This window comes from Dipodomys spectabilis, unplaced genomic scaffold, assembly GCF_019054845.1.
Source record: "Dipodomys spectabilis isolate Male_0828 unplaced genomic scaffold, ASM1905484v1 ptg000018l, whole genome shotgun sequence".
NCBI classification, from domain to species: Eukaryota; Metazoa; Chordata; class Mammalia; order Rodentia; family Heteromyidae; genus Dipodomys; species Dipodomys spectabilis.
Window position 1 is genome coordinate 5322576 of NW_024870695.1, and position 25897 is coordinate 5348472.

A 25897-nucleotide genomic window follows, 5' to 3' on the forward strand; every position below is an offset into this window, starting at 1 on the left:
CATGTTCCAAAGGAGTTTCTACACCCTACTGCTGAGAACAGACTCTGACCACAAAGTCACAGCAAAGACACTCCAGAAGGGCCCCGACAGCCTTCTGCTTTTGCATTTTTCTCTTCCCGCTCAGTTCAGATGGAGAGGGAAGAAATTCTGCTCTGGGGAGGGAGGATGGGGGAAGAGCAGGAGGAAGATTCCTGAAAACCTCCAGGGGTGGGAGGACTTTCCATCTTTAGAGACACAAATGGCTGGGACACGTTTTGGAGATGGAAAGAAAAATAGGCAGAGCCCCTGGAATAGAAAAAAAATGCTGAAGAAACACTCTAGCATAAACCATTACCATGCTAAGTTAGTATGAGATGTTGCTGGCTAGAAGAATTGGTGTGGAAAGTTCTGGGTACCTTCTACTTTGTAGACTCAGAGGCAATCACATAGCTAAGATGCTTTACATATTGATAAGCCCCTGAGGGTGCTTTGCTTTAAACACACACACATGAAAACTGGAGTTCTGAGTGTAGGTAAGACCCAGTAGGGCCTTTCCTTCACTCTACAATCACACAAGTAGTAGAGTACCAGCATTGAGCAAAAATAGCCAAGTGAGAGAGCAAGCCCCAGTACTGGCATAGAGAGAGAGAGAGAGAAAGAGAGAGAGAGAGAGAGAGAGAGAGAGAGAGAGAGAGAGACAGAGACAGAGACAGAGACAGAGAGAGACAGAGAGACAGAGAGAGAGAGAGAGACTCAAGCTATCCTTTCTACTTCATCCCCAAACCAAGATGCACAACCTCTTCTTTCCCCCAGATATATTAATGCAAGCTGAGTTCTAGGATCTGAAAAAAACATATACCCAGTAGCTCCTGAACACTAGCTACCAGAGAAAACCACAGGGAGGGTTTGGGGAGGGTTGAATTTAGATTTTTTCCAAAAAGGAAAGCAGAATGCTTTTCCCTTTTTGAGCCAAATTTCTTTCTAAAATATATAAAATAGAAATTAGAGGATACACACTTTTCTGCCTGCCTTTGGGCTTACACTGCTAGTCTAACCATCTGCTTGCTGGTGGGAAGCAGATGACACTTCAGCTGCTAATCCAGCCCCCTCCACCTGCCCCTATCTCCCCACGACCTCTCTGGTCACACTGCAGTTTCCCATCCCATTCCTTATGATGATTCTCCTCAGCCTCAGAACCATCTCTGCCAGCTGAGGTGACTCTTGGGTGAGGCTAGTTTTGCCAGGCTGTTCTACATGGCTTTTCAAATTTCCCTTGTCCCTGGGTTGGACAATTCTTCAGCAAAAAGTATTTCTTAAGCCAGGCACTGGTGGTTCATGCCTGTAATACTAGCTACTCAAGAGTCTGAGATCTGAGAAATGTAGTCTCAAGTCTGTGAGACTCTCTAATTAACCACCAAAAAGCCTGACACAGAGCTGGCTCAAGTGGTAGATCACCAGCCTTCAGTGAAAAATCTCAGGGACAGCTTCCTGCCCCTGACTTCAAGCCCCAATACCAGCATGCACACACATACCACACACACACACACACACACACACACACACACACACACACACACACACACACATACACACACACACACACACACACACAGAGTCTTGTACTTATTCCTGAAGGTTAGCCTATATTCACTTCAAAAAGAACATAGAGCAAGCTTGGGGGATGGGGTGGAGCAGGCTAGAACTCATTTCTCCCAATCCATGTTACCAGTGAGCCTTTTATGGATTATACTCAAATCTTGAAGCACTTGCACTTCTCATAGCCTTTGATGTCCCCAGAAGTCAGGGCCATCTTCAGTGCCCACTTCCCCAAGACCTCTGGAAGTTAGGGAGAAAGTCTTGGGAGTACATGGAAGTACAGTGCCCTAATGGCCCTGCCTGCATTTCTGAGTAGCACCTGCTCCTGGAACCTCCTATGTCCAGGCCTTTGGAGGCCTCATCTTTAAGGCTCCTAGCAGATCCTGCTGCCAGTGGCTCTTCACTTCACTTAGGCAGGCTCTGGGAAGCCTGGGTCTCTGCCATTAGTACTTCCCTCAGTTTAAGAATAAAAGAAAGCCATTCTCTGAGCCCCCACGCATGTCTCCCACCCCCGGAGTCTTCTTTGCTAGCTCCTGCTGTTGCGGCTGTCAGGAGTAGATTTTTGGGTAATTGTTGCTATGGAGACCCTGTCTTGGGTTATTGTGTAAATGTGTCCCATCTTTTCCCTTATTTGGTGTGGGATATGGATTCCCAGAAAATGTAGAGGCTGCAGATTCTTTGTGTTTCTCCTTTGCCCTCCAACTTGGCTTATCTGAGTCAAAGCCTCTGGGCAGCCTGCTCATGACCTCCCTCCCCCATTTCCTTCTGGATACCTGGCCAGTCACTGCCAGTCACTGAAAAGAAGGCCCTGGATGGCTGAGGTCCCTGCTATGCTTGGGGCATGAGTGAGAAGTCCATAGTGGGTGACATGCAGCAGCAATATACCCCTAAAACAGCAGCCAACTCCTGGGGCCATCGACCTTTTAAGGAGACTGAGCCAGTATTCCTGTTACCTTTCTCTAAAAAGACAAAGCCCGTGTAAAAGTTGAGAAGTCACTCAGTGAGATTCCAACCCTTCCTGCTTCCATAAGTACACTATGCACGCAGATCCCTACCACATTGCCCTAGGTAAGCCCCTTGCCTGTCTCCCAGCATGCTCAACCTCCACATGTATATGTCTGGGACCATTACCACGTTTTGGGTTTTGGTTTTGTATGGTTGTGGGACTTGAATTCAGGGCCTGGGTACTGTCCCTGAGCTTTTCTGCTCAGGGCTAGTGCTCTACCACTTTGAGCCACAGCTCCACTTCTGGCTTTTTCTTAATAGTTTATTGGAGATAAGTCTCACAGAGTTTCCTGCTAGGGCTAGCTTTGAATCTAAGATCCTCAGATCTCAGCCTCCTTAGTAGCTAGGATTACAGGTATGAGCCACCAGTGCTCAGCCATTAACACTATTTTTACCATGTGTATCTCCTGCCTAGGCTCTGGCCCATTTCCCCATGAATTTTTTCTAATAAGGACAGAGATTCACCTTGCTTCTATCACCCCCTACCCCAAACCATTTTCATGTCCTCTGTGCTTCAGCCCACCTCATCTTTGCTCTCTGTTCTTGATGGTTCTGGAGAATTCAGCTGACCTCTGGTGAGCAGCCTGACCTTCCCCTTACCTATGGCCTTCATGCAAGCTGCTTTTCTTTCCAGTGGTACTTTCCTTGACTCCTTTAGGAAGGCATTGTCTTCTTCAAGACCTGGCCTTAGCATCTTCCCTCCACAGTGGCTCACTGATTAAAAGGATTTATTGTCTGGAATCAGGCTGGGGCTACAAAGACAAGGCAGTGTGTTGAAGAGAGAAGTTTGGTGGGGTTCTCTTCCATTGTCCTGTCAGCTAGTTGGACTACTTCCTATCCGACAAGAGCCATGAGACAGCAGACACATGGCCGCCCCCTTCAGTGTGTGTCTACTCGGATTTGACAAGCTTCCCAATAAAGGGAGTCATTGTTACATAACAGTAAAAGAACAGGAGAAATAAGAAAAACCTGTAAGGTAAAACCTGGCCACATGTTGGCATGGAATGTCTGTGTTCTTCTGCATCTAGGAAGGGCTAGGGCCTGATCTGAAATATCACAAGAGTTGCTAAATAACATATCCTGATCCAGGACTAATCTTGGACTCATCAAGAGTCCCCCTACCACTGCCAAGGTTAGGATGGCCCCTCCTGCTGAACATTACCCTCTTCTTCCCACTCCCTTCTACATGGCTGTGGTTCAGGCTCCATTTTGCCACCAAGGTTCCATGAGGCATAGAGAGATGAGCCTAACTCTAGTTAGTTCCTATTCTGATGTGAGGATTAGCAACATCTAGACCCCCAATCTAATCAGGGAGTTAGAGCACCTACCATCAGGGGACTCTTCATCTGATGGTGGAGATATAGCCTGTGTTCTATATAGCCTGTGTGGAGAATTCTCCAATAGACTGGTTTAGAAGGTGTCTGGAGCAGGTGAGCGGGGGAGCTTGCTGGAGGAATGGCTTGGAGAAGGGATTTCAGGTATGCGCTGCTTGCTCCACAGGTGTTCTTACCCTGAGATCTATACTGGGAATTAATGAGTTTACTTTCTTCCTGAGTCTACTTCAGATAGCAAGTCTTTTCAAACTCTTGTTTGATTGCTGCTAAGAATTCCAGGAGCTTAGATGCATTTGAGAAAAATGTATATGGTGCATCAGCTTTGCATTCAGCATCTTATTATGTGGGGTAGCTTAGTGGGCAGAGAAAAAATAGGCAAAGATATGGCTTTACTCTTATGGAAGTTTTCCTTCAAGCCTCAGAAATCTACTGTTTAGGCAGGAAAAGGATTTACCCTCTTCCCAAATTGGGATATTGTAAAGCTTTAGGCATGGCTTAGTGCAAGGCTAACTGATAGTTTCTTCTTCCTCCTTCTCTCCCTCCCGCTCTTTTTCTCTCTCATTCTAACTTCTTGGTTTCACGCCCAGGAAGCCCCTCCATACAGCTGGGGTAAAATGCTCGAGGTTTGGGTGCTCTGATCTCAGAAGAAATGACCAGTTAGGATTAGAATGATTTTGCCAGATGTCTCTTCTAGCAACTTCTTCACACATATTATTGACCAGGAGTGAATGACATGACACCCTCTAGCTGCAAGGAAGTCTGGAAAGGCAAGTATCTTCATCTGCTTTTGTTAATGAAGACCCAGTGGATAGAATCAATACTAGTCAGGGGATCTGCAATATCTATATAAATACCAGGGAAGATTTTGATTGGCTCCATGAGGTTATGTGGTCTGAACCTGGCCAGTCCTCTGATTGGCCAGAACTATTTCAGGTCCTTAGCCTGGTGGGATCAGGCAGCCTCAGCTGAGTTTCATGGAATAGGATTTCCACAGAAGAAGGGGATAAGGACTTGTAGTCTAAAGAGGGGGTGCTGGACAGATAAACAACATATGTTCATTTTACAAGAATTTTCCAGCATAGAAACAAAACATACCAAAAAACAGCTTCAGAAAATAGCTTCAGGAATCTCTCTCCCCCTACCCTCCCTGATGCAACACATACTAAGTTATGTTGTGGGTACCAAATATAGCCACTCTAAGAGGACACAGAAAATAGTTTAGAGAATGAAGACTTCCTGGTGGGAGTGATTTTGGAGCTGGATTGTGAAGGAGGTAATGTCTAGCAAGGAGAGCAAAAAGGCAGAAACCTGGGGAAAAGCAACACACAGGGGCCAGGAACAGCCCTTAGTATTTCCACCTGAGGCTGTTTTGTTTCCTTCCTATGGGTGGGCATCTCAGTCCCCCAAAATGGAAACTTTTTTTTTTGGCCATTCATGGGGATTGAACTCTGGGCCTGGGTGCTGTCTCTGAGTTCTTCAGCTCAAGGCAAGCACTCTACCACTAGAGAGCCACAGCACGACTTCTGGGTTTTTTTGTGGTTAATTGGAGATAAGAGCCTCACAGACTTTCCTGCCTGGGCTGCCTCTGAACCATGATTCAGATCTCAGCCTCCTGCATAGCTGGGATTACAGGTGTTAGCCACTGGTACCCAGCTTGGAAACTTCTTCTTTCCTGCTGTAACTATAACTGAGCTTGGGGCAGCATTTTCTTGGCCTTGAAGAACTGGCAGGGTAACAGTGAAGATTGCTAATGCTGAATTCTAGAGCACAGAAGGCCAGAGAACCCCTGGAAGTGGGCTCCTAATTCAATTAAGAAATGATTATGCTAAGCACCAGTGGCTTATGCCTATAATCCTAGCTACTCAGAAGGCTGCAATCTGAGAATCATGGTTCCAAGCCAGCAAGGGCAGGAAAGTTGGTGAGACCCTTATCTCCAACCAACCACCAAAGATCCAGAAATTGTGGCTCAAGTGGTAGGGTACTAGCCTTGGAGGGGGAAAAAAAAGCTAAGGGACAGCACCCAGGCTCTGAGTTCAAGCCCCAGGATGGGCTTGGGAAAATAGAAATAAATAAAAAGTAACCATGCAGGTATTTGTGGGCATTAGCCAGTTACCTGACAGCTCCCAGGAAATTTTGTCTGTGGCTTGATGGTTCACTGCTAAACCTGAGATTCGGAGCTGTGGGCTGGTAAGGCAGCCTGACAAGGAGCCTGAACCCAGACAGCTGGGATAGGAACATGATGAGGAAGGATGCTCTGTTGTCAAGGAAACTGACTCTGGGTAGCTGAGACATAGCCAAATGTGTAAGTGTGGGGAGAATGCCACCCACCACCGGGCTTTGCTGTGGGTGGCCAACAGGCACTTTTGGAACCCGCTGTTCTAGCCAGTGTGTGGACTCTGTCCACCTCTATCTGCCTCCTCAAAAGCCTTCACAATCTGGCCATATCTAAGGGTTCTGGGGACATGCCCTCCAACCGGAAAGCCCTTTGGCATGGCTCCTGCCACTCTGGGTTGCCTGTTAAGAATATGATACAGAATCTGATGCAGGGCTGGGGCTGGGGCCAGAGCTACAGACCAGGGCTAGGACAAGATGGCAGATCCCACCCAGGGTAAGAACGTCCCTGACAGGGTAAAGTGGTGGGAGTATTGGGGTGGGGGGTTGGTGACCACACTGATTCCAGATCTGTTATCACTAACTAGCTGAGAGGCCCTTGATCAGTTGCTCTCCCCAGGTTATCAGGCTTTGTGGGTCCCAAGTCCTTCCAGATCCATTTCTCCTCTATTCTGGGACTTGGAATCAGGCAAGCTTTATAGTAGGCCCCATGTATCTTTCAGTTATATCCCACCCCAGTACAGAAAGGCTCCTCCAGAGAGACCAGTCTGGGCCTTTTTCAGGCCACTGAACAGGATCCACAGCAGATCTTAAGATGCTGGGGCCAATCCCCTCCTGCTGGCCTTTGTTGAGCTCAGGTATCTGTGCTCACACAGGAAGTTCCCTGGGCTCACTGCTGCCCCAAATTGCTCCCAGAAATGTGCCTAATAAGCTGCCGGTTGCAATTTTGCTTCCATTTGCAATAGGTGCTATTGTAATTGGGCCTTTCCCTGGGACAAGCATGAAGGAAAAAGCAATTTGCAAGATGGGCTTTTGGCTCTGGCACTGAACATGCACTTAACAATTTCATTTTCTTGGCTCTCTCTTCCCATTTTTTCCTTTCCTCTCTTCCCCTCTTTCATGGCCCTGTCACTCTCCCTCTAATGCCTCATCAGCTAGTGGCCTCTTCCCTATCCTGCAAGGAGCAGCTGAGCACATGGGCTGGAGTCCAGGAGGGAGGCAGGCCCACGCACTTGGCTTGGGGTCAGGGATAGAAAAGAGAGGGGAGGCTACCAGCTCTTAGGGGCTCTCAGACACACTGAAAAACAGGGAAAGACAAATATTAAGAAAAAGTGCCCAGGTCTGGGAAGGTAGCTCAGTGGTAGAGCACTTGCCTTGCATGCATGAGGCCCTGGGTTCGATTCCTCAGCACCACATAAGCACAAAAGAAAAAAAAAACGGAAGTAGCACTGTGGCTCAAGTGGTAGAGCACTAGCCTTAAGCTGAAGAGCTGAGGGATAGTGCCCAGGCCCAGAGTTCAGGCCCCACAACCGGACCAAAAAAAAAAAAAAGAAAAGAAAAAGTGCCCAGTGTGATGGTGCATGCTGGTAATCCCAACTATGCAAGAGGTGTGGGTAGGAAGATTGAAATCCAAGGCCACGCCTAAGCAAAAAAGCATGAAACCCTATCTGAAAAATAGAGCACCTGCCTAGCAAGCTTGAGGCAGTGAATTCAAATCCCAGTACACACACACACACACACACACACACGCACACACGCACACACACACTGAAAAAGGAAAAAGATATAAATGAAAAAAGAGGAAGTGGCGCTGTAGCTCAAGTGGTAGAGCGCTTGCCTTGAGCTGAAGAGCTGAGGGACAGCGCCCAGGCCCAGAGTTCAAGCCCCACGACCGACAAAAAAAAGAAAAAAGAGAAAGGAAGAAGCCAGGAGTAATGGTTCAAGCCTGTAATCCTAAGTACTTGGGAGGAGAGATTCGGGGATCATGGTTCAAGGCCAGCCCAGGAATAAAAATTCATGAAGACTTCATCTCAAGCAATGGCTGAGTGACACTGTGTGTATACCTATTATCCAAATGACATGATTAGCACAACAGTTGGTGCCTGTCACCCTAGTGACATGGGAAAGCACCAATAGTAGGCTCACAGCCCAGCATAGCCCAGACCTAAACTGAGATCTTACTCCAAAAATAACCAACATATGGGGCTGGGAAGGTGGTTCAGTGGTAGAGTGCTTGCCTTGCACGCGTGAGGCCCTGGGTTCGATTTCTCAGCACCACATAAGCAGAAAAAGCTGGAAGTGTTGCTGTGGCTCAAGTGGTAGAGCCCAGAGTTCAGGCACCATGACTGGCAAAACACACACACACACACACACACACACACACACACACACACACACACACACACACACACACACACACACACACACACACACACACACACACACACACACACACACACACACACACACACGCTGAAAAGTTGGGCAATAAGGCTGATATCTGAAACAACTGGAAGCCAGCCTGGATAGGCAAATCTGTTAGGCTCATCTCCAGTAAGCCAGCAAAAGGCTACAAGTGGAGGTATAGCTCAAGTGGTAGAGTGCCAGTAGTAAACAATTAAAAAAAAAAAAAAAAACAGCAAGAGCTTGAAGATCTGAGATCAATCTCCCATACTAACCCCTTCCCCCCACCCCCCACCCCCAAATATAAGAGGAAAAGAAAAAATAATGTCTTCAAATTCCTTTAGCAAGAAGGCCCTACTGTCTTCATTTCAGGATGCCTTCAGAAAGCCTAACCACATCCCTCTCTGGAATATGGTTTCCTGCCTTCAACGCTCCCTGCTCATTTCATTTTCAATCAATATTTATTAAGTGCCTGCTGCGTGCAGACAGGGAATGGAGGAAGGCAGACAGTAAATGAGCCTGCTCTTCTGCCCATCAATCTGCACTCAACCCCTGACCTGTGCTCGAGCCACTGAATGCTCCTATCCTTTTCCACAGCTCTTCACTCACAGCTTCATCCAGTGTCCCAGGGTGAGCGGATGCCAATTCTCTCACAACCCTAAGTACACGTATCTATGGGTTTTGGGTGTGTTATTCTTGTGAGTTCTTTAGGGATCTTCTTATTCAGGGGAGTGTGGCTTACACCCATGTGCTCATCTCATTCCGCCTGCTCTTCTATTTCTATTGAGAAAGAGGTATCTTGGGAACTGTGCTTGTCACAGTCCAAGGCAAAATGATGCCTGCAACTTCTGAGGCTTGATCATAAGCAGGATTCAGATCCCTCCAGACACTCACCCTTGGACCCTAGTCACCATGTTGTAAGCCCTGGCCACCATGGACCAGCTGTTCGTAGGTGTTTGAGCAGACATCTCCAGGTCAGGAATCAAGCACCATGCATGTTTGTGAACATTCAGATGATTCTCCACAGCCTTGGAATCATCCAGCAGAAGTCCCGGATGTCACAGAACAGAGACACATTGTCCTAGCCATGCCTGGTCTCAAATCCTGATCCTTAAGAACTGAAATGTGACAAGAGAATTCTGTTATAGGGCCCTATGGTTGATAGTCATAGCATAGTTTGGTGTGGCATAGCAATAAATCATTGACACAGACAGGATCTTGAAGAGTCAGTTTTGAATTCCTAAGCCCAACCCCATGACTGGTACCTAGTGGTGCCCAGTTAGTATTTACTGAATGAACAGATAAGCTTTAGTAGGCACCAATTTGAGTCTAGCTCTTCAATCGTTGTCATGTCTCCTTCGTCTTGTCCCCAAAGTTCTACAGTGCACAGGGAACCCAGGTAGGTCCAAGCCTGCTGACATCATTGAGCCTAAACCAGTCACCCCTGAAAAGCTATCCCATACCCAGAGGTTCTGATTGCCAAAGCTCCCGTGTGTTTTTTGTTGTTTTATTTTTTTTTTAATTGCAGCCTAGAACATCCTCATGGACTTACACGTTGCCCTTCCTATATCCCTCCCCAACTTTTCTGGTTTCAGGGTAATGCCTAAGGATCTCTGTGCATTCACTCCAGGCCTCCCAACCTTCCCTACATTACTCCTAGTGAGGAGCAGGCTGAACTGAACTCCCACTCCTCCCTTCAGCCCAGCTTTCTCCTCCCCATCTCCAACCCCACCCCTTCCCCCAGAAAGCCTCTCTCCTGCTCTGATCTCTGTATCTACTCCACAGGTCTGGCACCCAGTTGTTGCCCCCTGACATCTCTGTTAATTACTGAATTGACCTTTTATGTTAAAAAGAGACAAAACTAAGCTTGAACTATGTTTTTTCCTTAAGTGAATACCAAGGCCTCCCACATCTTTAATTACATGCAAATGGGTGACTTCCAAGTGAATGATCTTGGGGCTGGGAAGGTGGCTTAGAGGTAGAGGGCTTGCCTTGCATGCATGAGGCCCTGGGCTCAATTCCTCAGCACCACATAAGCAAAAAGAAAAAAGCTGGAAGTGGTGCTGTGGCTCAAGTGGTAGAGCGCTAGCCTTGAGCTGAAGAGCTGAGGGACAGCACCCAGGCCCAGAGTTCAGGCCCCACGACTGGACCCCCCCCCCCCCAAAAAAAACAAATGAGTGATCTTAAAACAATTATTACAAGGTTGTTGTTGTTAACTAAGATGGTTTCAGCTCCCCTTCTGTAATTCAGCACTTGGGGCTGCCTGCCAAAGGGTCTTCTGGAGCCCCTCACTGAGGTGTGAGAGGCAGCAAAAGAATTGGCTTCTGAATGAACCACTCCCTCCCTGCATATAGCAACAAGAATTTTACTGGCACTCAGGAGAACAGGGTGTTATCTCTATGGCTTTATCTTTCCATTTCCACAACAACCTGCAGAGATCCTGGGCAGCAAGATTATTTTGCCCTCCTACAGAGATGTTCACTCCCTGGGCTCTTACCTGAGCTCTGAACTCAGGATGCCCTTAGCAGAGGTGCAGAAAAGCCCTGGGGGTAGGGGGTAGGGTCGAATAGAGTTGGGGGAATAAACTCTGCCCATGTGGCACCAAATTGCCCAGGTTGGGAAGGGAAAGGAGAATGGAACTGCTTCCCTTATGCACAGGCCAGGACTGCTCATCTGAATTAGCCACTTACCAAAGACTCAGACTTCTTGGCCATCTGAGCAACAGCCCATTCTTCCATGGTCTCCAAGCTGACTCAAGGAAGCTTGCGAGCCTCGCAGATGGTAGGTCAGCCTTCCGGCCACTTCCCTTGCTGTCTTCAGCCGCTGAAGGCTGATTAGAGCTTATGAACTCCCACAGGCCATGCATCATGCCCTTCCACTCAGCCTTTCCCACTCTTCCTCTCCTCCAAACTCAATAGACCTCCATCACGTCACTATCTCTAGAAAGCCCTTCCAAATCACTGCTCATGACAGCCACACCCAGCCATCATCATTCCTGAACCCTTTTTTTTTGGGGGGGGGGGGTCCAGTTGTGGGGCCTGAACTCTGGGCCTGGGTGCTGTCCCTCAGCTCTTCAGCTCAAGGCTAGCACTCTACCACTTGAGCCACAGTGCCACTTCCAGCTTTTTTCCTTTTTGCTTATGTGGTGCTGAGGAATCGAACCCAGGGCCTCAGGCATGCAAGGCAAGTGCTCTACCACTGAGCCACCTTCCCAGCCCTATCCCTGAACCCTTGTTATTAGTCCTCTGGATCTTTCACATGAACAGGGCCAGTTAAATAGGATCAATAGCACTTCACACCTAGAAGGATTAAGAACACTCCCGGTTTTAATCTCCATCAAAATATCAAAGGCCAGGCTTTGTCCCAGAGTAAATAGCTCAGAACCTCTGGAGAAGAGACCCCAAATCAAGACTTTTTTCTTTTTTAATTCCTCTAGGATTCCAGGAAGTGGCCAAGGTTGAGAATCACTGCTTCATATCTCTGGAGGCTGCCAGGAACATAAGATCATTTAGGCTTCATGCTCATTTGGAAAGGGCCAGGGGACAAGTACCCTGTTGTAAGAGGAAAGCTGAAGCTGAGAGAAGTAAGTACTTTACAGATGGCTGCTGCCAGCAAGCTGGGACTGGAAGCCAGGCTCTACTGTCGTGTCTGGGCTTTTAGTGCTGTTCCATAATCCCTGCAAAGCCTGCTGGATCCCCCCTGGAGTGCTGGGCATTTGCTGGGTTCTGGAACTGGGCACTGAAGGACTGTTCAGTGCTATGACTCACTCTCTCTCCTGAGCCCAGTCAGGCCTCTACCAGCCTTCCAGGGGGAGCCTCCATGAACTGGACATCCAAAGAGGGGCCATGAGACTGTACTAATGGAGTCAGCTTCTGAGGCCAAGTCCCTCCTCTCATTGCCTGCCTCAGTCATGACTTTAGCTTATCTAGTGTGGCCAACAGTTCTGTTTACTATAAACTGAGAGGGTTGTAAGGATTCTGGATTTTCAGCTTTAAAACCCAGAAAAGACCATCATTGTCTTAAACTGCCCCCAGATCTGGCTGACACTTTTCCTTCATGGGGTCCTGCACCTCTTCCCTTTTACTTTACCGATTACTGTTACCAAAGGCCTAGGAATCTGTGGCCTATAGCATCAGCAACCTTTGAATCTTCTGGATTTTTCCAAGCCTGGTTGCAACAGCTTTGGCTGGACCATGGCACTACTTCTAAGTCTGTTACCTGCCTAGGCTGTGCTCAAGTGCTTTCACAGAGGCCACTGAGCCAAGAGCTCCAACCCACCCACTAGAGGTGAGGGCTACACTCTCCTGTAACGAGGAATGACCATCCTGGAGGCACAGGAGTGGGCAGGATTCCTGAAGGAGACGTGGGATTGAAAGGGGCTGAATGAAACACAGGCCAAAGAAAACATCATGTGTCAAGGGCAGCTATGCAAATGTGGCAGTCCAGATGCTTGGAGCCTCGGGCAGGGAGTGACGGAGAGGACTGAGAGGTACACTGGATAGGCAGGAAAGGACTGGCCTGTCACACCACAGAACTTCACTAGTAGACAGAGCAGCATCAATTACTGAGGTGACACCCACTGGGCAAACACCTGACTCCTCTCCATGCTAGATGGACAGATTTCTAACCCATTCCAGCAGGCCTTGAGCAATAGCTCTCCAATGTAGTCAGGAGGGAAGTACCTGGCAATGGCCCTGGCCATGAGATGGTCTTAGCTGCTCTAGGCCACACTTATACATTAAAATCATCCAGCCAATGTGTGATACTCAGGCTGCACCCTTGCCAGTTAATAAGAGACCAAGATAAAATACTCTCATATGTGTATTTCTAAAAGTTCCCAAGGGGGTCCTGTTGCTAGAGGGACAGAAATGAAGCAGATAAGGGCCATCACAGAGGTCCGTGACGGGAACTTACCAACTGCACTCAATGGGCTAAGTACTGAATAGATTTACACACACACACACACACACACACAGAAATGGGAGGAAGAATAACCACTACATTGAGAAATATTTTCCAGGTTTGTTTGTAGTGTGTCTGCCTGTTGGGAGAAGGCAAATCCTGGGTCTATCTGGAGATTCTAAAGTCAATTTTGACCATAGTTAGAGCTCAGGGGCTAGTCCAGAGCCAATGTTCTGCAAGAAAACTTGGATCTAAAGGAACTCTGCCAAATCAGAGTGGGAACTATGGCCAGATCAGCAAAGGTAGCACTATGTCTCCCCCTGGTGACAAGATATGGGTATATTCTTACCCTCCACTTGAAGGTAGGTGCTCCAAATGCTCTCCCAATCCTTGCCTTTTCAATTAGTTTGAGAATCCATAATCTGTGGAATGGCCTGCAACAAATGTTTAGGAGTTCTGTAATGGATGCTGGTAGGCCTCCATGGTCCCATTCCCCTGGCTGGCCTACACCAGCAGAGCATCTCCAGGGGAATGTGAGAGGCAGACTGGTACAGAGGTTGGGCTATGGTCTAGCCAGACAAGGAGCCAGCTTCCCTATGAGGTCTTCAGAATCACTAAAGCTACCCTTGTCTGCATAAAAGCAATGATATAGGACCTAACTCAGAGGGTTTGGGAAGTTAATGGGGGAGCAGAGAGACAAACTGCCTGACAACTATGTGGAAGCCAACAGTGCTAACCCAGTCTTTGAACATAGGTGAAACACACACACACACACACACACACACACACACACGCACACGCACACGCACGCACGCAGGCACGCGCATGCACTCACATGCACACGCCCCATGTGGCAAAAACATCTCACACTTCTGCTATAGCTTTTGGACCCAAGGCTACATACAGGAAGGATTTTATAGGGTGTCTACAGGGCTTTAAGACTTGCATTTGAGTTTCTTTTCCATGTTGACATCCTGCTGTTATTTGTAGTCCTCAATTTATATTCCACTATTTTAGTATTTCCTTATTTATTTCCTTGCTGAATATTCTCCCTGTGGGGCTACGTATAGAATACAGGGCCTGTGAGTACCAGGCAAGCACCCTACCATTGAGCTATAGCTATAGCTCCTAATTATTTCCCCTAACTCACCTTCACTCTTCCAGAATAAGGCTGGCTGTACAGAAGCTTTATCTTGGACTTAACATGTCTTGCCTTTCACAAATACCTGCTGAGCTACTTCCAGATATATTTCCCAAAGTTAGCATCTGTGATTAAGACAAAAGCCTTCTGTTTAAGAAATAGTGGCTCCAAAATATGCACATTACAATTACTTTAGAGACTTAAAAAAATGTTCTGACTCAGGTCTGGGATAAGCCCCAGGAATCTGTAATTTTAGGTTTCTCAGCTTCTTTTGAGGCAGCCACCCTGCCCTGGCCTCTGAGAGCCTCTTGCTTGGAAACAGAAGAGGAGGACAGTCCTAACAGTGAATATCAAATGCTTTCACAAAGTATTTTCTAAATAAAATAAATTTTGACTTTATTTAGCTGGTGTTTTGGAGACAATAAATGTTCATCCAAAGTTGCAAATTAAACCCATCTAAATTCAAAAGGGCAAGAAGGGGGAAAAAACAGCAGTGAAACCTACAAAATTGAGACTGTTTATTTGGTCTTTTGAGTTTGAATTTTCTTAAAGTGGCCAGACCTGGGGTACATGTCCACTTAATAAAGAAGGTTCAAGTTCCTGTTAGCAACCCACCTGTTTCAAATCTACAAAAGGCACCTAGCTCCTGTTCCCAGGGGCAGAGGCTGCCTGCTTGGGTTTCCAGGTCAGAACTCATCTAAGCCCACTAGAGGGCACTCCCTCCCCAGCTGCACACAGCCAGGACAAGGTGTATTAGCAATGAACACAATGGGAGGGTAGTCATGTGACAATAGCAATCTTGGTGTCCTGGGGTCTCCTGAAAGACTGCTGCTTCCTAGCCCTTAACTCCACATACTTACTCCAAAACAGGGAGATCTCAGGCTCTGAGGGTACAGCACACAAAAGTTCATCACCACAAAGTGTGGAAACTGATACACACTATGGGGCTGGGAGTAGGGTAAGGGGGCTGATCAGCCTTCGAGTTCAAATCCAAATGGTTCAGCTACAATCCAAAGTGTGCTGCCCTGGCAGGATTCTCAGGTACCCAGGTGGCAGAAGAACCAGGTCTGTACAGTCTAAAACTCCATTTATGGCCCACCAAGAGCTCTGAGCTGGGCATGATAAAATCTTCAAAGTGTATCTCCCTGAAGTCAGATTACAGTCTAAAGATGCTGCAAGCCCCGTGCCCACCACCACAGTCTTCACTCTGCAGGGCTGTGAATCCCTTTTAGAAGGAGACAGAGATTCTTTCTTCCTGGACATCTAGGGCTTGTTTGGCCCAAACAGATAGAAATGATGGAAATCACACCAGAAATGTGAAATTAGTACCCAGGAAACTCATGTTAAAAATCTATGGCAGTTAAGAGAATTCACTGGAGGATCTATACCACAAAGGTGTGAGAAGAGACTGATATTGCTACAGTATGAAAGGGAGGTGGAATGAAATGTGTAGTAGGGGGAGGAGGGACTAAACAGAAGACAGTTCAAGAAACAAGGGACAAAGGCAGGAGTACATATGACAAGACACTGAAGGCAGCATTAATACTGATCAATTTTCCAGTTCAGAAAGAGGGAGTGATATTTTGTCCTACCACAAGGCTAAGCTTAGGGTTGGTAGGGCAAGCAGGACAATATTCTATGTCTTTCTGGTACTTTCAGCAATTAATCACATTAGATTGACTTCAAGAAAGACTGGCTTTCTAATAATTCCACAACATACTATTACTTTGGTACAACCTTAATCCAGACTTGGGAGAGAAATAAAAAGGTCCAACCCAGTCCATGGCATCCACACAGGGACAACTCCACAGTGGCCTATCCTAGCTAGACAGATTTGGGGAGCTGATGGGTGCTAATGTATTCCAAGGAGAAGAAAGCCAAAGAACTACAGATGTGACTGTGACTGATTGATCTCTAAGCCTTCACTCACTGCTACTTTCTAAGGGGCAAAAGAAAAATCCACTGAAGCCTAGGCACCAACCTCAAGTCTTTGGATCATAAGAGCTGATCATTCATTCTAGTGATGACTAGAAACAATCAGTGACTTGGATCTTTTTCCAGACAGTTAACACTCCCAGAGAACAACACTGGCCTTACCTCAGGAAGGACAAGCATCCAGTAACAGCCATAGTGTGGTAAGGTTTACACACTATTGGCAATAGCTCCACTGCCTGCTTCCCCTGGGTAGCAGCTTCCAGGGAAGGATGACAAGTGTTAGCAGTTAAGTCATCTACTTCTTGTTGTTTTAAGCAGGGGTAGGAGTGGCAGTAGGGGGAGACTGGGGTGGTGGCTAGAAGCAAGTATAAAATCTGATCGACCCCAGCAGATGCAGGGAAAGAAGGTCTTTTTCCTCTTCTTGCCTGTGCTCCTGCCTGTCCATTAGGACTCAGATGCTGGATGATGACGAGATGAACAGTCTGCATGCAAGCTTCACTGCTGGAGCTTTCCAAGGAAGACTGCAATTGTGTGACAAAGCCACCAAAGCCGTCCCTTCCCTCCCCCATCAAGAGAGAGCTGGACAACAGGGAATTCTTCCATTTCCTAAGCACCATGCATCTTGGTGGCACTAACTCCCTTTCCAGGATGTCACAGCAAACAGAGCAGGTTTGAAACTGGGTCACAAATATACCCAAGTGGGCTTCACAGTTAAGGCAGGCATACATTTAAAAGGGCCTCCTCTCCCTCACACGCACATACACAAACTCTTGCACACTCTCACACAGTGGGAGTATTGTCTAGCGCTGGGCAAGGCTGCCTCATGTCAGGTACTGCACCACAAGGAACATGACAGCACAGGTGAGCAGCATCCCTCCAATCATCAAGTACTTGTCCTGGAAGGCCCTCTTCTCAATGAGCCGCATCACCGTGTTGGACAAGCCCAGCATGTTGGCAATGTCAAGGATCTTTTTCTGAGTCCCCTGAAGCAGGAAAGAGGAGAAGAAAAAAAATCAACCCAAATTGCCAAGGGTAAATGTGGGGCTTTACCAATGACATTGTTAGGGTCATGTCCAGAGCACACAGAGAAAACAATATCCAAACCAGATCAATTTGGTTTCGATCTAGGTACCAGGACAATGGAATGGGGAAAGAAAATCTGTTAGACAGTGGTGCTGGAACAACTGGCTACAAAGTAAGTTATCACATAGATATATCACATATGTACATACATATTTTGTATGTATTATGTGTAAAAAAAGAACCGTGGTTCATATTATATATAAAAATTCAAGATGGATCATAGAATTAAACATAAAAGCTAAAATTACGGTAAAGCTTCTAGGGAAAAAAAGGTATCTAAAAATTGGAAATAATCCAAGTATCCTTTAACTAGAAGATATGCAAACCAGTTATGGAGTTGGGCACAATGGCTCATGCCTATAATCTTCACTACTCATAAGGCTGAGATCCAGAGGGACGTGTTTTGAGATCTGCCCCGGAAAAAACTTCATGTGACTCCTTCTTAACCAATAAAAAAATCTGAGCACAGTGGTATGCACTTAGAGCCCAGCTACTTGCAAGTATAAATAAGATTATGGTTCAGGCCAGCCCAGGCCAAAAAAAAAAAAAAAGAGAGAGAATATATTTAAAAAAAAAAATGACAGGGCTGGGAAGGTGGCTCGGTGGTAGAGTGCTTGTCTCCCATGCATGAGGCCCTGGGTTCAATTCCTCAGCACCACATAAGCAGAAAAAGCTGGAAGTGGCACTTGTGGCTCATGTGGTAGAGTTCTAGCCTTGAGCTGAAGAGCTGAGAGACAGCGCCCAGGCCCAGAGTTCAGGTCCCATACCACCACCACCACCAACAACAACAAAAAAGGCAAAAATAAAAAGAGCCAGAAACATAGTTCAAGTGGCAGTGCACTTACCTAGTAAGCATGAAACCCTAAGTTCAAACTCCAGCCCAGAAAACAAAGAAAACAAATTATGATATGTATGCATAACAGAACACTGCTTGTTAATAAAAAGGACCTCAGTTGGGCCCTAGTGGCTCACACTTGTAATCCTAGCTGTTTGGGAGGCTGAGATCTGAGGCTCATGGTTTGAAGCCAGCCGGGGCAGGAAAGTCTGTGAGATTCCTATCTCCATCTAACCACCAAAAGACTAGAAGTGGAGCTGTGGTTCAAATGGAAGGGTGCTACCCTCAAGGACAGCATCCAATCCTTGAGTTCATGCCCCAGGCACCAAAAAACCCAACAGTGTGTGTGTGTGTGTGTGTGTGTGTGTGTGTGTGTGTGTGTGTGTGTGTGTGTGTGTGTGTGTGTGTGTGTGTGTGTGTGTGTGTGTGTGTGTGTGTGTGTGTGTGTGTGTGTGTGTGTGTGTGTGTGTGTGTGTGTGTTATCCACATGACCTCATTATCATAAGTTATGTACATGTGATAACAGGAATAACTTTTAAAAAAAATAGAGGGAGAAGCCACATAAAAAAGGAAGGAGACAGTTATATACAGTTCAATTATAGGCAAAGCTAACTTGTGGTGAAACAAATCAGAAATGGTTGCCTGGGAGAGATGGGTAGTTTAACTAGAAGGGGCAAAGGTATCTTCAGGGCTTATGAAAGCTTGGTGCTTTTGTTTAAATTCACTGAACTATGCAAATAAGATCTATATACCTCACTGGAGATAAATGACAATCAATAAATAAAATTAACATTAAAATGTTTTATGTTTTTTAAAGGCCACATCAAAAAAGTTCTCCTCAGTTACCCAGTTCCAATAATACTTAACACTAATTTATTTGCTTTGTGGAAAATATCTTCAGGGATTCTACTGGGTGCAACGTGTAGGTCAAAGTCCTTATTTACAAGGAAGGTTTGAAGTGGGAAAAGAAGGCAAGAGAGAAACATAACAGACCGCAACACAATGATCTAAAGCCCCTTCCATAAATGTCACCACCTATTACCAAAATAAAGCCAACAGCTCAAACCTCCAGCCTTCCCTTCATCATAAAAGCATGTTCCATTTCTTATCATGTAACAAATGTCAGGGAGTGCAAAACAGATCCCACGTCACTTAAGACATACATCGCCCTGTGAAATGGGAATGATGGATCTAGCCCTCATGCCTACTTTCTTAAGTGAACACAAATTGCCAAGCAACTGAAAAAAAGAGGCCAATGAGGGAGAATAGGAGGCATTACGGACAAGAACAGATAATATTCTGTACAGACATGGGTTCACAGGTCTCAACAGAGACCTGAAGGGCTGGGGATGTGGCTCAATGGGACAGTACTTGCTTGGCCTGTGCAAGGCCCTGGCCCTGCATACAATCCCTAGTGCCACAAAAATTATAAGGAAAGATCTCATCAAACTTGTCTGTCAGAGGACACCAGAAGTGCTTTTTCATGACAGTAATGGTGACAAAATCTTGCTAAAAATTCTGACTTACTCTTAAAGATTTCATCATTGTAGGAGATTCATGGATCAAGTATGAAAGGGATCCTAAGTTTTAAAGACTAGTACTACTTTCAGCCATTAATGGATTGAAATCAGGGTGCTTCAGTCCAGTTCCTTCATGCTCTTTTCTAGGCTACTTTAGGCAAGATAATTTCCGGGCAGAGGCAGGTGGAGAGCATCAACAGGCAAGCAGTGGGTGAGAAGAAGCAAGTGAGGTAAAATTCTCAAGGTTTAATCCTAGGACCACCCAGGCAAGTTTCCAGCATGACCCGTTGTTGGTAGAAGGTATATGCACTTCCAGTGATGCCAGATTTCAGTCAGAAGCTCACACCTGCGGTACCTCACCAGCTGTGCGGTATCTCACCAGCTGTGCATTAGTGTCACAGGAATTCTTGTTCTGAAAGATTTGACTCTTTTTCTGAGCTATGGAAAGGAGACCTTTTAAGAGAGACTTTAAAGAAAGTCTAGAGAGACTAGAGAGACTATATAGAGAAAGGCCAGGCCAGTCAACACATCCATTTAGATTACTGCAGAGGTGTTCTGAAAGAGGAGCACCCTTTCAAGCCATCTGAAATGCTGCAACTGTCAGTAGAAGGCAAGTGTCACTGCAGCCTGCCTGACCCTGTCCTGGGGGAAAATGCAAGAGGCTATTCAAAAACTTACTGGAGCCCACCGAGCGGACAAGTGGTCCAATAAAAACTAAGATAAACTCAGGCTTCCCAGTGACTATTTCTCACAGCTCCATAGCCCGAGTGCTTCATTCTGGGGACCACACCCTGATAACAGGCAAAAGCTACACCCTATTTGCCATCAAGGAAAAGGGCTGAGGCTAAAACCTTATGACAAGCAGTGTTCCTATAACCACTCCCAGGGAGCCAGAGTCTTAGCAGTCCCAATGGTACGGGGCTTTTCAGAATACCTGTGGTTAAAGAGAGAAGAGTCACTGGCCAAAGGTGGCTCATGCCTGTAATCCTAGCTACTCAGGAAGCTGAGATATGGAGATTAAGATTTGAAGCCAGTCCACGCAGAAAAGTCCATGAGATTCTTATCTCCAATAAACTACTCAGAAAAAGCTATCTCCAATAAACTACTCAGAAAAAGCTGGAAGTAGCACCACAGCTCAAGTGGTAGAATGCCAGCCTTGAAGCCTTGAGCACAAAGAGGCTTAGGGACAGTGACTAGGCCTGGAGTTCAAGACCCAGAAATGGGGGATGGGAGGGAGTGGAAAGTCACAGGAATCACTGCCACATGCCCTATAGGTTTCTTATAGAGTTTAGACTTGTAGACTTGTTAACTACAAGCAGTGTTCCACAGCCTAAAAACCCCACTCATGGGGAGTCAGCACTTAAGTACAAAAAGACCCCAGATGACAGCAGTCCATAGCTGGAATTCTAAGGGGGTTCCCTTAGAGTGCTGCCAAGTCTTCATTCTCATGAGGGTGGATTCTATGATAAACTCAGCCAGCTATCGCTCCTCTACTGTAGTAGCAAATCAACTGCATGCAGGGTTGCAAATGAGGAAAGATCTGGATTCCAAGAGGCTATTTTATGGATCCTTTCAAGCAATAGAAAAGGGAATTCAGTATCTTTTAGGCTTACAATAATTCAACTCCAACAGAAAAGTTTACAAACTCAAGAGCTCTGTCTTGCCATCATAATCACACAATCTGAGAACACATAATCCAAATGCAAATGAAGGTTCCAAACTATTGGAAGAGGCCAAAACAAGACACCTCCTCCCTGCTCCCCAGTAGGGACCCCACCTTCAAGGTCAGTCTCTGGGCCCTCAGTCCCTCCAGAATACTGTGCCCGCCTCCAATGAGGTCATCCATGCCGTGGTGAATGTTCTGGAGGGAGGAGTTAAACTGCAGTGATTCATCCATAGGTATGGTGGTGTCAGAGTCCTATGAAAGAAACAGGCACTTGATTAACTTGGCTTGTTGATCAGGTCCTGGGGTGCCACTGCATCTGACTGTTCTGCCTTTTGGCTAGAGCCTAGCCACAACTGCCAGAGGAAACAATACAAGAATCAGAGAACCCAATGGGGAAGAAAAGCAAAGCAAATGTACAGGGAATCCTCCGTTCACACAGAAAAAGAGGAAATTTCTCAGAATTGTCACTCTCCAAATAAGTTCTTCTACACAAGCATTATTTAATTTCTATGTCTATATCAATTCCCCACCAAGGAAAAGCTTCACCTTTAAGATATCACTCTGTGTTTCCTAAAGGCTTCTGAATCCTCACAAAGACAGCTGTTCCAAGTGTGTCTTTACTTGGCTTCCCTGTAATATGGTATTAACTATTTGCTTTTGTTCTTTAGCTATTTTATCTGTAGCTTATCCTTCTGATTAGACTGAGACCAAGGATCAAAGGAATCATGCTTTCTACTGAATGCCTAAGGGTGTTCAAGATGGAAATATACTCCTGAGCAGGCAAGAAAAGTTTGCTAAAGAAACAAGTAGGGGAGGGTGGAGTACAGGTTGAGTAGTCCTTATTTGAAATGTTTGGACCCAAAAGTGCCTCAAATTTCAGTTTTTCAGATGGTAGAATATCATATAGATTTTACCAGTTGAGCAGCCCTAATCTAAAAACCTGAAACCTAAAACATTCTATTGATGTCAGAGCATTTTGGATTTGGGAATTTCAGATTAAGGATGTTGAACCTGTACTTATCAAGTCCATTCTACTTGATAGGCACATTACCCTACTCTATGAAGCAGGTATTCTCATCCTCACCATTTTACATTTAAAGGAAATGAGGCCCAAGAACATACAGCTGGTAAGAAGTCCAGTAGGAGCCAGGGGTAGTGCTTTAAACCTGTAATTCTCTCCACTTAGAAGGTAGAGATCTAGGCATTGTGGTTCAAGGCCAACCAGCTATAAGGGAAACCCAATGGCTGCAGAAAGTGGAACATACCTTTCATCCTCAGACACAGGGAGGCACAAATAGGAGGAACACAGCCCAAGCCTTTTGGGTTAAAGCAAGACCTTACTTTAAAAATAACTAATGTGAAAAGGGGTCGGAAACAGGGCTCAAATTGCAGAGTGCCTCCAAGCAAGTTCAAGGCCTGAGTTCAATCCCAGGACTGCGAAAGAAAAGTCCACTGGGGCAGGAATCCAGAACCGAGTGCAGAGCCTGCTCTCTTAATCATGCTGCAGGAAGAAAAAGTCCAGTCCTGGTGACTAAGTTCACCCTGGAAGTAGACTGTGCAAGGGCCAGGCATTGCCAGCTGCAACAGGGCTCTCTTCTCCTTCTTGCCTCACAAAATCCTGACAAGAGTGCTGTAGGGACCACCAAAACCCAGCTTCCATTGGAACAGAGGTTAAATAAAGCTCTTTTTCTCTACTGTTCAAGTTCAGAACCATCTTTCACGAAAACATTTTCAATTGGTCCTGCTAACACTGTAGTGCTTCAAAGGAAGAGTCAGGTTTGTTAATATTCTCATGCTGTGCGAACAGCTAGTGCAGTGGGTCAAAAAATTCTAGTGTTTAAGAAAGTCATGTGCTGGGAGTGTGGATCAAGTAAAAGAGCACCTACCTAGCAAGCACAGGCCCCAAGTTCAAAGCCCCAGTCCCACCAGGAGGAAAAAGAAAAAAAGCTTGTCAGGCCCAGTGGTATACGCTAGTAATCTCAGCTACTCAGTAGGCAGAGATAAGTAGGATGGAGGTTCAAAGAAAGCCAGGGCAAAAAAGTTAATAAGACCTCATCTCAACAAATAAGGTGAATGTAGTGGGGTATACCTGTGATCTGAGCTAAGGAGGAGACATAGGTAGAAAGAGAAAGGTCCAAGGCTGGCCCTAGGTGAAAACTGGAGACCTACCACTAAATAAGTAAATAAATAAATAAGTAAATAAATAAATAAGTAAATAAATAGATTGATGCTGAAGCTCAAGTGGTAACGTGCCTATTTAGGAAGCACAAGGCCCTGAATTCAAACCTCAGTGCTACAAAACAAAAAAGAAAAGAAAATCAATAAAAATCATCTCTTCATTTATTCGATAATTTAAATGTAAAAGGCATATTTACAAATACCTTTTATATTCAAACCTGTCTTACCTCCTACCTGAAAATTTAGTATAGCTCCATATGGAAAAATGACCAGGAAGAAGTTTCATTTGGCAAATCAACATTTCTTAAAGGTTTATCATATGCCCAGCATCACATCAGGGTGATAAGCAGCAAAATAATCCTGAGAGATGGTCCCTGCCTAAAAAGCGCCTGAATACACTGGAACTATCAAAAGCCCATGCAATGTCTTTTTATGTCTTATGGTGCATTACATGTGCGAATTGTTAATCCTGACCTGATTGCTTGCTCTTGGAGAAATAAAAACTACACAGGACTGTTCTGAAGCACTCAGGGAAACATACTGCAACTTATCAATGGAGCAACAAAAACTACACATCTGTAAAGTGGGACATGAAGTGAATCCTAATGACAAGCTTAGAAAGCTAGTATAGCTTTAGAAAAGAAACCTTTCAGCAAGAAACAATTTTTTAAAAAATCATCTCATTTGTGGGACATCACTACATAGGACACAAAACAGACCAGTATATTCTATAGCTATGAGCAGGAAATGGTCCTACTGAGACTAGATGGCTACAATGGCTTTAAGGAATCAAACATGTAAACCAACAGGCTATTTTCAAACAGACTCAAGTCAGGCAGTCTATCAAACACTAAACATCTGTTAACAAATTCCTTCAAATTGCTGCTCAGACTAGGGGCAAAAACATTTTAATGCATCTGCCACAGGAACCACACACACAGCACAATGGCAACTGCCTGAAGGCAGCTTTGAGGAGCTGCCGCCTCCACAAATGGTCTAAATTCTAATCATCTGTCTCTATCTGATCACAAAAACATTTTGACCATGTGAACTTCCACCTCTACATCAGACCAGTCAAACCAGGTAATTTTCACCTCTGCCCATTCCCTCAATTTAACTGCTTCCTCTTCAGACTTTGTATTGAAAGGAGAAATTCCTTGTCTAGGTCTGGTCTCAGTGGCAATGCACAAAGTCCCCTGTTGTTTCCAGTGGTCTCCTTCTCATCAGCTGGCTTGAGGCACCTTCCTCAAGGGTAAAAACTGGAAACTCAACAACCAGAACTCAGCCCTGTCAGTGGCTGCTGACCTGGCTAGGGCCTGCTTACATTAGTGGTAAAGGTGCGAGACAGAAGCTCCTCTCGCTGTCTCTCCTGTTGCTCCCTGGCATAGCGTCGGTGCTGGAAGTTTCTGAGAGCAGTCTGCAGGTGCTGGACATCATATTTTAACTGGTCCACACGACTAGAAATAATGGAAAGAGAAATTAAATTCCAGGAATCCAGGGTGGCACAATTGGTGGCAGCTAGGCTTTGTACTTAGGAAAGAAGATGTTTATCCATGATGTTTAAAGTAGCTCATGGTTCAAATGTGTGGGAGTACCCACAATCCCAGCAGCTGTACTTAAATATCTGGTCTGATTCTAGGTACATGCCAGTGAGCAAGTAACAGGAAGCAGACCTGATGAACCCTTTCTGACCCTCAATGGATTCTATCAACCTTCCTGGAAGAAGCCCAAGGCTATCTTTGAGGTAATGCCATCAGTAAAATTTCATAAAACTTAAGGTGGTAGGATTTGGGAGTGGAAGTGGTAAGGATGGTTGCATTTGAATTTTATGGAGTATCAAACATAAGTATTTCATTATAAATAGACTGATTGAAGTGATTAAAAGCACAATTACATCTCAACCCAAGAAGAATGAAGTGGGAACCCAACAGCGAAGTCAAATTCCCTGGCAGCACTAGGCTTCAAATGACTAGGAGTCTGGCCAGACAAACAGAACTGGAGGCAAAGTTTCAAAATGACACCACAGAAAGAAAGGAATTGCAGGCTTCTAAGGCACACACTTCACAGGGCTTTTTGGGCTTGAGGTGGTATTACTCAGAATTGTGCTTTCTTGGGGAAGGGGTTGGGAGGTATCTGCAAAGTCTTAAGTTTTTCAATCTGCACACAGATTTTTAGAATATCCTATAGATTTCCCTAGAAAAAAGGCCT

General features: G+C 45.7%; 1 protein-coding gene and 1 long non-coding RNA gene across 2 annotated transcripts in view; one reads left to right on the plus strand and one right to left on the minus strand.

Annotated features, from left to right (window-relative positions):
* Positions 1–13472, plus strand: LOC122103130. The gene is made up of 5 exons (XR_006146706.1): positions 1–14; positions 6528–6530; positions 7728–7730; positions 12831–12840; positions 13406–13472. It is a non-coding gene; the product is annotated as an uncharacterized LOC122103130 (long non-coding RNA).
* The window catches only part of Gosr2 (golgi SNAP receptor complex member 2), a 25175-nt gene continuing 11010 nt past the window's right edge, over positions 11733–25897 (minus strand). The window contains exons 4-7 of the mRNA XM_042673599.1: positions 25014–25146; positions 21623–21763; positions 13681–17390; positions 11733–11916 (exon numbers count right to left, since the gene is read on the minus strand). Of these exons, the coding sequence (XP_042529533.1) occupies positions 17229–17390; positions 21623–21763; positions 25014–25146 (436 nt within the window). The 3' untranslated portion in view covers positions 11733–11916; positions 13681–17228. The remainder of the gene's footprint in view (positions 11917–13680; positions 17391–21622; positions 21764–25013; positions 25147–25897) is intronic.